This window comes from Sminthopsis crassicaudata, chromosome X (assembly GCF_048593235.1).
Source record: "Sminthopsis crassicaudata isolate SCR6 chromosome X, ASM4859323v1, whole genome shotgun sequence".
In the NCBI taxonomy this organism is placed as follows: domain Eukaryota; kingdom Metazoa; phylum Chordata; class Mammalia; order Dasyuromorphia; family Dasyuridae; genus Sminthopsis; species Sminthopsis crassicaudata.
Window position 1 is genome coordinate 26,913,414 of NC_133623.1, and position 11,882 is coordinate 26,925,295.

The window sequence follows — 11,882 nt, forward strand, 5'->3', positions numbered from 1 at the left end:
AATGGCAGGTTCACACTTAGTAGTCTCTCCCTCAGGTGCCTTTCAAACTCATCACATACCAAAAAAATGACACATTACATATCTCCTCCAACCCATCCCTTCTCCAAACTTACCTATTTTTGGTGGGCACTACCAGCTTTAGAACCTGGGAGTCATTGTTGAATTTTCCCTCTTCCTCATTCTCCATATCTAGCAGTTGACAAGTCTTGTCAATTCTATAGCCACAATATGTCTTACCATTTATCCCCTTCTCTCTCCTTACACAGCATCTCACCAGGACTACTGAAATAGCCTCCTAATTGGTCTTCCTACATCCAGTTTCTCACCTCTCTAACACATTCTTCAGACAGCTGCCAAATTGATGTTGCTAAAAACACATCTGACCATGTCGCTCCCCTACTAAAAAAGATCTTCAACTGCTCACTGTTACCTCCAGGATAAGATAGCAAGTCTACAGCTTAGCATTTCTAGCCCTCCCTATCTTCTTCCTTTTTGCCTAAGTGTTATATTAATCCCCTTTTACATAGGCTATATAGCTTCTCTCAGTCCAAATGCCCATGGACAGCATTCCATTTCCCACCTCTGTACCTTTGCACGGTTGGTTGGTTCTCCATATCTCAAATGTATTCCTTCCCTACTTTGTCTCTTAGAATTCCTAGTTTCCAAGCTTCAAAGAATAACTCAGATTTCATGATTTACATGGTACCTTTCTTGATTCTCCCACTTGTACTCCCTTGCTTTCCAAACTCCTTTGTTTTATGTTGTATTTGGTTTTCTTTGTACGTTACCATCAGTAAGCTTCGTTTTTGTTTTGGTTTTTTCCCTTTGCATCCTTAGTACCTAGCACATAGTAGGCACTGTAAAAAATGTTTGAATTTAACTGAATTAATTTCCAGCTTCACAGATCAGAGCTTGTGTTTGGTTGAACATAGCCTTTGACAACCCAGGGTGGTCTCTACACTCTGATGAGGTATCGTCCTTTCAGAAATTTTCTAATGTTTTTCTCCTATGTTCTTAGAATGTTAGACGCAATCATGTCCCTGCTCTCATTCCGTGCCTTTTACTGCTTGGAATCATAGTGACATTTACTTTGGAAGGAAGTGCCTAAGTGTCCTTTCAATTTAAAGGATCCCAAAGTGGAAGCCTGGAGAGTAAAGATTGAGTGAAGAAAAGATTCTTGCCCCACAGTTATTTTACCCATTTCCAATGCATTAAAGCCTCTGTTTTGCTGCTCTTGCATAGAGCTAGGTCTGTCTCGTTCATTCCTCACAGGGACAACGGTAGCTGTTGAACTCATGGCCAGTCAGTGGAATGAGCACTGGACTGGGATTTAGGACCCATAGATCCCAGTGTTATCTTGAGTCTGACATTTCACCACTCTCCTATTCACTGTAATCCAGTGAACAACTTGAAGATCCTTTCAAATCTAAAGTTATAGTTATAGATGACTTCATTCAATTCAAGAAACATTTAGATTTTTTTTTTTAATTAATAAAAATGTTTTTTTCTCTCTCTCTCATCATGACATAACTACCCTGCCCACAAATGAGGAAGTGGTCCAAAAAGAATAACAAAACTCTTGAAATAAATATGTAAAATCAAGCAAAACAGATTCCCGCATTGACTATGTTCCCCAATATGTCTCCATCTGCATCCTGAGTCTTAGCACTTTTGTTTCAGAAGGTGAATATGTTTCATCATTGGTCTTCTGGAATTGTATTTGGTTATTATGTTGAACAGAATTCTTAAGTCTTTGAAAGTTGTTTATCTTTACAGTGTTGGTCCTGTGGTATAAGTTGAACAAATTTTTGTGTGCCTACTGTGTGCTAGGCCCTGAGGATAGGTATGAAGATAAAAATGTAACAGCCTCTGCATTCAAGGCCTTATGTAGGAGAGAGTATTTAAATTCATCTTTGAGGAAAGTTAAAGGATTATAAGAGTTGCAGACATGGAGGGAGTGCATTCCAGGCACAGGGGTATTGGGATAGAGGGAAAATAGATTTTTGTTCATTGGGGAAAAACCAACTAAATTTTTTTTGAAGTGAATAAAATCATATACAACAATAGGGCAGCTAGGTCTCTCAGTGGATAGAGCTTACAATCAGGAAGACTCATCTTCCTGAGTTCAAATCCAGGCTCACATACTTCCTAGTTGTGTGACCCTGGCCATGTCACTTCACCCTGTTTGCCTCAACGTCCTCATCTGTAAAATGAGCTAGAGTAGGACATTACAAACCACTCCAGTATCTTTTCCCCGAAAACCCCAAATGGGTTCATGAAGAATTGGACATGACTGAAATGACCCACCAACAAATAGATAACTATAACTTTAGAGTTGAAATGGATCCTCAAGTCATGCATTATAATCTCTTCCTCTTACAGCTGACAAAGTTGAGGCCCAGAGTGGCGATAATGTAGCTTGAGATGGCATATAGTGAGGGGAGCAGTAAGTGAGCCATTTTTTGCTGGAACGTCTAGTGAGCATATGATAGGAACCTGCCTGTGTGAAATAAGTTTGGGATGATGGCTTGGAACCAGATTGTGGCCACACTTACTGACCATCCAGGCCAAGTCCTTCGTTTTTGCAGATGAGAATACTGAGGGCCACCCTAGGATTTAATGTGACTTTCAGTAACTAGACTGATTAAATACTTTTTGAAACTTGGTGCCTGAATGCCAACAGACACTGAGAACAGGAAGGGGAATTCGATATCATCTGCTCCAAAACCCTTCATTGTCTGGAGCCTGTTCAGGGGAGGTCAGAGAGAAGGAAGTTGAGCGAGGGTGCAAGGATCATGGCTCCCTCAATTCTCTGTCGAGTCCCTGCTGGGAACTTTCCCCCCTCAGCCGATACCCAGGAGTCCCAGAGAAGCTGTCTGAAGCTTTATTCTGGGATCAGCTTGGGGTCTTTTGGGGAGGGGACCGTGGATGGTGGTGGTGGTGCTGGTGGCAGTTTTAAATGAGACTGTTGGACAAGAACTCTTACTCTTTTATGGCAAGAGCCTGTAAAGCCTGTGGATTACTCAAAAATAATATTTTAAATATATAAAATAAATACTGAAGATTAGAGGAGAGTAATTATATTTTATTATCATTATCAAAATATATTTTTTGTCAAGTTCCCAAACCCTAAGTTAACAACCCCTGGACTTAAGATCCTCTTCAGTGCTAAGTCAAATATTTATTAAGTACCCACCATATACAAAGTACTATGCTAGCTATTAGTAATAGAAAAACCTCTGCCTCAGAGGGCTTACCTTCTCCCAGGCTCCTTCCAGACTTCCGTACAACATGTACGGAAGGAAGGAAGGAAGGGAAACAAACATTATTTGCCAGAGATTGTATTGAGCACAACAACCCTGTGAAGGAAGTGCTATTAGTATCCTCACTTTGCAGTGGGGGAAAGTGAGACAGACACAGAAGTTAAGTGACTTGCTCAGTCATACTGCTTGTAATTGGGGCTAGATTTGAACTCAGTTTTTGTGACTCCAGGCCTAGCACTCCATTCACTACACCATCTCTCAGCCTCTCTATATGTATTTTTATATGTTTACATAAGTAAATAGATGACAATTTGAGGGAGAAACTTAAGGGAACTTTGGGTGGGAGAAAATGAACCAAATTCAGATAGTCCCAGGAGGTACAAGCCAAAGAGTTCCTTAGTGAAAAGACTCCAAAATTGTACCTAGTCAGTGTTTCTAGTAAATAGGCCACAAGTCTTTGTCATTTCTGTCTTTGCAACTTCTCTCTTATACATCTTCTTTCCACTCACACAGCTGGCACCTAGTGCAGGACCTGTTCACCTCTTGCCGGTGGGTCTGCCTTAAAACTCTCCTCACTCCAGTCCAGTCTGCACTCAGTTGCCAAAAGGATCTTACTTAAGGCAGAGGGCTGACCATATCTATCTCTATCTGTCTCCCACACACACCCCAACTTAATAAACTCCAATAGTTTTCTAATGCCTCCAGGATCAGGATCAACTAGGAAATCCTGCTTGGCTTTTAAAGCCGATCATGGCTTTAGTCCTTTTTGTTTTTCTAGCCCTACTATATCCCTACTAATTCCATACAGGACTAGGATGTTTATTCCCCCCCTCCCCCATATTTTTCCAAGATGAAGCAACACTGGCCCTCTTGCTGTTCCTTGCACAATGAGGATCCATCTGCCCACTCTCAACTTCTTTTGTCTGGCTGTCCTCCATACCTGCAATGTTCTCCTTCCTCATATCCACCTTCTGGCTTTCCCAACTTTAATACTCAATTCAAAAGCCACCTTTTTTTGGAGGCCTTTTCCAGTCTTTCTCACTGCTACTGCTTCCCTGAGATGACCTCCCATTTGACATACATGACACTTTGCAAGTTGTCTCGTCCGTTAGAATGTGAATTCCTTGCATTAAGGACCAAGTTTTTGTCTTTCTTTGTATCCCCAATCCTTAGTGCAATGCCTGGCATATACTGAGTGCTTAATAAATGCTTATTGATTTCTAACATCACGCTTATTACCTCAAGCTTGGAACATTGTGGGATCTCCTAATGAGGCTTTTAATCACTCAAAAGAGTTTGTGCTAGTTTTCTACCCAGGAAAAACCAAGTAGCTAAAGAAAATCTATTGTCCAGATGATTATAATTCAGTTGAACCTTTTGGACAGGACCTGTAAATGGGTAAAGCACCAGCCCTGGAGTCAGGAGGACTTGAGTTCAAATCCAGCCTCAGAGGCTTGACATTTAAGTAGTTGCATGACCCTAGATAAGTCACTTAACCCCAGTTAAGTGGAGGGAGGGGAGCAATTAAAATAGTAGATGAAATAGGATTGAGTACCATTGAAGAATTCTATAGGAGTGGTGGTGGGAAGGATACCTTTCAAAGAAGTATTTGACCAGAATAGGAAGTAGGCTGGCCATGTGACAAGGGTACAGAATAACTAGTGGGTAGGCCTCATGCTCCATTGGTGTGTGTGCGATGCAAAAGATCGGTACATACTTGGGAAGACAACATGAGAATACTTATAACATGAGGTTATAATCTGTATCACGAGAGGGAAAGTATCTAGATTGATGATATCAGAGACTGAAATAGCAAAGATGATAATGTCTTCATTTGATTAGGAAGGGCATACTTTACAGTAAGCTTTGGGGAACCCTGACTGTCAGGCAACCTTCAGGTGATTTGAGGGCCAGTTTCTTATAATATGTGGAAAAGCATTGGATTTGGAGTTAAAGGATCTTGATTTAACATTCTTATCTAAGCAGAAAAGTCAGCCTTTCTGGGCCTCAGTTTCCTTACCTGTCAAATGAATTTAGGGTACTTTGCAGCTTTAAATTTATGGTTTTATAAACACTGTAGTTGTGTTCCTACCAGAAATTAAATTTATTTAGGACAGCGTCTTTGATCTCACTCATGATAAAATATCACCTTCCCATGACGTTTGTATCTGTCTTTTTGTTTTTTGTATTCTTGAGTAGGACTCAGTGGGGATCTGTGATCCATGAAATCTTGTATCTCAGTGAAGTGGTTCCTGGACTGAGAAAAACGATCATGGACCATTTTTTTCAGAGTAGATAGGAATTTTAAAAGTATTATAAAATCATGCTTTTTTAGAGTGCCCCAGCATGCACTCAGAAAGATCCCCAGCAGATCCCAAACTTTTGTTCCATACAGGCATATCTGTAAAAGTCTTATCACTTAGCATCAGGAATAGCAAGAAACGAGACATGTTGCCCAGTGACTGTCAAGACCAAGCAAATTAACCAGAGATGAAAATTTGGAATCTGTAACAGGTCTACATAGCACTCAGCAGTCAGACACTGAAGGACATAAATCATCATATGGAAATCTTGATTTTTAAGTTGTTTGAAGAGCCTATTTTATAAATGAATTGACTTGATTCGGGTAGCTATCGATCAAGTGTACAAATTCCACCTTTTAAAATTTTTTTCTCATCCCATCCATTCATCAGAATATAACACTTAGAATATGCTTCTTCTCAATTAAAGTGGTACCTAGGACTTGGCCCTCTTCTGGACTAGTAGCCATGAGACTTGGCATGGGATATCACTCTCTCTTCCTCAATTTTTCTACTTTAAAAATGATAAGGGGGATATTTTCCAGAAGTCTTAAAAACTTCTGAGCAGGAAAAGTAGTATATAAATTCAGTTGTTATTAGTTAATTTGACCTAATTTGTTTTGTTTGTGTTTTAGGGTAAAATAGCTGAGCGGGGGACTCACGGGAATCTCCTTGCCAGTCCTGGGAGCATCTATTCAGAAATGTGGCACGCTCAAAGTAACCCTCTGTCAAATAGTAATTCCAACTGGGAAAAGAAGAAAGAGCAGATATCCAAAGAGGAGGAAAGGAAGAAACTCCAAGAAGAAATTATCAACAGTGTCAAAGGCTGTGGAAACTGTTCCTGCTAAACTTCGCAAGGCATTTTAATTGTTTCCTTAAAAACAAAAAAACCAACAAAAAAAAAAAAAAAACTTCAAATGACACATTTGCACTGATGTAGAATTCCTGATTTATTTAGAAGCAAACACAGAAAATTTCAATTCCCCTCTTATAAAATTCTTTTCTTAGGTATCAGTTCTTGGTCCAAAGGATTTTCTTTCCCCATCTTTCTCAGTCTGTCTCTTTATTTTCCTTTTCTCTATACTTCCCCTCTCCCCCAGAAAAAACAAAAACAAAACCAAGCAATTCACCTCACTTTTTTCTCTAATATCCTTTTGTTTCAATATTTACCACTGGAGGATAAATCACCACCAGCCACTCCCAGGGTTTTTCCATTGTTTAATCACTCTAAAACTGGGCTAAATCCAATTTATTATTCTCTACATTCTAGTGTAACTTCTCCCACTGTGATTGATTTGTTAAAAAGTGTTCATCTCCATACCCAGCTAAATCACATGGGTTTACACATTACTGTAAAGTATTTAAAATTCTTTGAGTTAACATTTTGATTGAAAAGAATTTCTCTCTTTAAAGAAAAAAAAAAGACAATGTCTTATAGATAGTTAGCTAGCTTTTTGAAATATGGCATTGATCTGACAACTAATTAATAAGCACATTCAAAGCCACAAATTACTAGGCGTGCTTTATAGGTCAACTGTGCTAGTCGATAAAACATCTACATACCTTATGTTGTTTCAAGTATTTTGATCGAGAAACTCCCTTGAACTGATGTTGGCAATGAAGATGTTCCACTGAGGCCCTGGGCTGAAGTGCATGATTTTGGCAGGTAGGCAGGTGATTCTTAGAGATTTCAGCATCATTTGAAAGTAAACATTCAGATTTTAGGAAATTGAAACTTGTTCTTTCTCTAAATGTTTTCTTCTTTTCCTATCTGAAATTATACAGGGGGAAGATGGGGTTTTTGAGTGAAGCAACTTCCATTTAAAAATCATTAAGGATTATTAGGAACCCAGGGAGGATTAGGTGAGGAACAGAGCTCATTAATCTCAGGTTCTAGGTAAGGTCTTCTCTCCTGGCTCAGCAATTAGATGTGTCTACACTTTCCTTGGCAGCAAGGTAGTAATCCACTTTTACCTTCCAGGAACAATTAAGAAAACACTTCTGATACTTGGGTCAGTTGATGACTGGCCCCTCTTTTCTACTGGGCACTTCTTTTAATTCTCATGGGTGGTCATTATTCAATTTGAAAAACTTTTTGATCTCCTATAGTATGGAAGAATTCACACAGACTTGTATATAATAAGAAGACTATTTTAATTGTTATTATTTTGAGGTTTTAATGTGCTTTGTGCAACAGGAAATATGGGAGTTCATATGGGCTTATTTATATGTATTGAATCAGGAGATAAGGATGTGGATCTTAACGAAGTCCAGTATCCAATTTTACTATGTCAGAGCAAATCTAGAAAGATGAGTAACTGGAAGCCAGTACTCTAAGGGATAGTCTTTGACACCAGAAAAGCATGAAGCAGGAACCTGCTTGGCAATAAGAAAAAAGTTCTTAGTCCGCTGCAAAATGTTATTCAGACATTACATCCTCTGCGGCCATAGGCATTGCCAAGATCCTGAGAAATAAAATCCCTGTTTATTCCTTTTTTTTTTTTTTTTTTAAACAATTCTGTCACATTACTGGAAATGAAGTAAGGGGCTCCATGTCCCTTTTTTTTCTTTTGGCTGTCCCTTCTAGGTGTTTTCTTTAGGTCAGAGGAAAAAGGAAGCAACATGTACAGTGCACTGGCTTGGAAGACAGGACCTGAATTCAGATCTTCCCTCTGCGTCTCACCACCCGTGTGATCTGTGGCAAATGACTTTCCCTTCCTGAGTCTCAGTTTGCTCATCTGTAAAATGAGGGTCTGGGACTAGAAATGGTCTCGGAGATCCCTTCTAGCTCTAAGTTTATGAACCTATAAAGATAAAACTCAGTTAAATAATCAAGAAAGCAGCAGTGAAGTAACCCTTCTGAAACACATACATAAATGTTCAGAGTAACAGCTTTCAGTATACAAATAGGACACTTGATTAAGGAAGGGCCAGGATTATTCGAATATTGTAAGTAGATCATGATTTTTTTCCTCCCAGAGGTTATCTAAAACTTGTCGAGATACGATCATGAGTCATTACAAGTCAGGCCGATGGGCATTTTCATTGGATAATTGGGCAGTGTTTTCAGCATGTGTCCTGAAAAATACATTTGTCCTGGGGTCAGAACCATGACTTGGATGAAAAATGTCTTTTCTCATAAACTCATAGGATGTTAGAATTGGGAAAGGAGATCTGCACAATGTATCACAATGACCACTTTGGATTCTAGAACTTTCAAAGTGAATGAATCCTTAAAGATTTACCAGAGCCAACTTCTATAGTATTTTCCCTGATGAGAATTTCCAGGTCCCTCAAAATGAAGTGAACTGGGGGCAACTATAGGTGGTGCAATGGATAGAGAGCACCAGCTCTGGAGTCAGGAAGACCTGAGTGACCCAGAGCAGGTCATTTAACCCTCCCTTTCCTCTCCCCCCCCCCCCCCAAATGAAGTGAACTGCCCAATTTTACACAATCATTGTCAGAGCAGGGACTTAAATCCAGGGCCATTCTATCACCCTTGTTATCTGTGTGGGGAATGGGCAAGGACAGTGACTCCAACCCAGCTGGTAATCATGATAGTTTAATATGAAGCTATTAAAGCTCTTCTCAAGGTAAAGTGTAAGAAGAGGTTCTTTGGATCTTTCAATTAGAGTAAATGCCAAAGGAAATGGCATTTGATCCGTAGTGAGATAATTTTACATTAGAATCTATAAGCAAGCAAAAGGACTGCATATGAAGGGTTGTCTCTAAATCAGGGCTGCAGAAGAAAATGCTTTTTTATATATTTTCTCTGAATATGTTGCAGCCTTTGAATCTGAGTTTTGAACAAAGAAGTTTCATTGGGGATTATCTCCAGTACACCTCTGGACAGTCCCCTTCCATTTGGGAGTCCTAGTTTATCATTGGACTGAGCCTGAAAGGATTGATCTGGATACCTTTCTGATGGTAGGTGAGTCAATGAGCTCATTTGGAAAAACTTGAACAGCTCAAATGTAAGAGTGACCTGTGAAAACCAGATCCAAGTGCTAGAATTGCAAAAACCAGCCTTGAAGTTTGCACCCCAAAGACGTAAATTTATAATATGCATGTTCTTTTCCTTTGGAGGAATTCACATTTTTTCTAATACCTCCAGATAAAGTTTTTGTTTTTTTTCTTTTTCTCTAGCTATTGAAAGAACCCAATTTTTGAACGTAGCCTTCCTCAAAGTACACCATGTTTTAAAAGGCAAGGATATCTAAAGGTCCTACAATTCCTCTGTTTTGGGGATAGCTTGCCCAAACTTTGCCCATCTCCCTGCCGGCTTTCACATATATTTCTGCCTGCTTTCTTGATTGTTCAATGCATCACTGAGCAGAAATTTTTGCAATACTTGTTTTTAATTCTATTTGTTTCACATCTTTTATCTCAGGATTATCTATTATGAATTCATGATTGTAAGCTTTTATATGTGTGTGAAAGTTCCATGATTTTTTTTAAAGGTCCTGTTCCCTCTCTTTCCAATTCCAGTATGGAGAACTGACTGTAAACTGTACAGTAAAGAACAGTATTAAGCCAAAGAAGCTGGCTAAAACTGGTTGATTAAAAAAAAAAAAAAAAAAAAAACCTAGGGAAACCCTTTATTACAGTTTTATTGTTTATGATAATCTGTGTAGATAATCATTACTAAATAAATGACATATCTTTCTGAATAGAAATGGGTGTCCTATTGAAACAACTCTTTCTGCAATTCACAGGGAAAGCTGATATTTTGTCAGTGACACACTCAGAATAAGAATACAGATAATGAAATAGACACTCTGGGAGTATGGCCTTACAGCTCCGTGCAAAAGGAGAGAACTTGGAATTGTTTCAGAGAGAAAGTAATTGTTTGCAGTGCTCAGTAATGTGGGTAAAGTGATAGCAAATTATAGTGCTTTCAGTTAGTATTAGGCAATCACATTTTTGATGACCAATCAGTGGAAGGTAAGTTGCGATTGCCCCCAGTTTCTCAGTCCTGATAATTGGGAGGGGGGGAGATAGGGGGGAAGAGAAAAGATGAGGGGGAGGGTAATGTCTTGGCTGCAAATCAAGCATTAGACTAGCATTTTGATTAGCTAGGTAGTTGGAAGGGCGTGCATATTCTAATTAAAAACAGGTTTGAGAATTTTTTTGGCCATTTGAAAAAGGATTATTTTCATGGTTCACATACAACCGGTTTCATGTCTTTTCCTGAAGATTTTCCTGATTTTTATTATCCTTTTCAATGAAACAGCTGAATCTGTGATTCACTCATTGCCTATAGCCTCTATTGTCACCTCAGTGGTCCAACGTACCCATACTTGAACCATGTTCCCTATCACTAGTATTTCGCTTGTGTTCTGAAATGCCTTCCAAAGAAAGTCATGCCTTTAGAGGAAGAGGGAATTAGGTCCTAGAGCAGTTTCTCTTCTGATTCTGATTATAGGAGCCTCCAACTGTTATTTCCAAAGGTTCATTTACCACGTTTAAAATCTTTTTAATGATAATGATACAAAGAAGCTCTACAGATGCTGCCCTTAACTGTAGAAAATAAAAGAAAATGAGTTAACAAATACTGGAGGTTAGGTTATCTCCAAAAACAGACCCACCACACAAGATGGCAAGCTACATACAGGATTTTCCACAAGGGACCACTTTCAGCATGGAATTGTACTGAGAACAGGGCACATGATTCCGTTTTAAAGGTAACACTTGGTTATATTTCAGATTATGTCCTAGTCCCCAATAATCTGCTTGCATTTCTCATATTGAATGTCAGGTATTATTTAGACCCACTTGGTATGAGTAGATTATATCATATTACCAGTAATGACTGACATGAGAAATAGTAAAACCAGGTGTGACTAGAAGAAAAACCCATGGATCGGTGTGTAGTGAGTGAGAACAAAACACCACAGACAGACAGCCGTGGAATATTAAATGTTAAAAGGCCTCCTGTGCATTAGTAAGATCATAGACTTTTAGATCTGGATCTGGAAGGAGCTTTAGAGAGCCTTCTACTAAGGCCAAGAAAGGGTAAGTGGCCTGACCAGCTGTATAAGTTACTAAACTTTAGAGTCAGGATTTAGGGCCTGGATCTCTCCACTGTAGCACAACACCTGATAAATTCTATACAAAAGATTTATGGAAAGTGGTAAATGAGAACCTCACAGTTAGATAAGGTATGGTGGACTCATCACTTTTACTAGAATGCCCATATCAGAGAGGTCCTTATAAGCAATTTGTAACCATTAAAGGAGCTGAATCACCTAATAACATTTTCTTTTTTCTTTTGGGTCAACCGTACTGATTAGTAGTGATCTTCAGCAGCTACAAGGGT

The 11,882-nt window shown here is 39.0% G+C and overlaps 1 protein-coding gene across 1 annotated transcript in view; it reads left to right on the forward strand.

The window, feature by feature from the left end:
• Nucleotides 1–10,148, forward strand: part of ABCB7 (ATP binding cassette subfamily B member 7) — a 112,487-nt gene extending 102,339 nt beyond the window's left edge. Inside the window, exon 16 of the mRNA XM_074277262.1 lies at nucleotides 6,199–10,148. Within this exon, the coding sequence (XP_074133363.1) occupies nucleotides 6,199–6,411 (213 nt within the window). The 3' untranslated portion in view covers nucleotides 6,412–10,148. The remainder of the gene's footprint in view (nucleotides 1–6,198) is intronic.
• The last annotated feature ends 1,734 nt before the right edge of the window (nucleotides 10,149–11,882 follow it).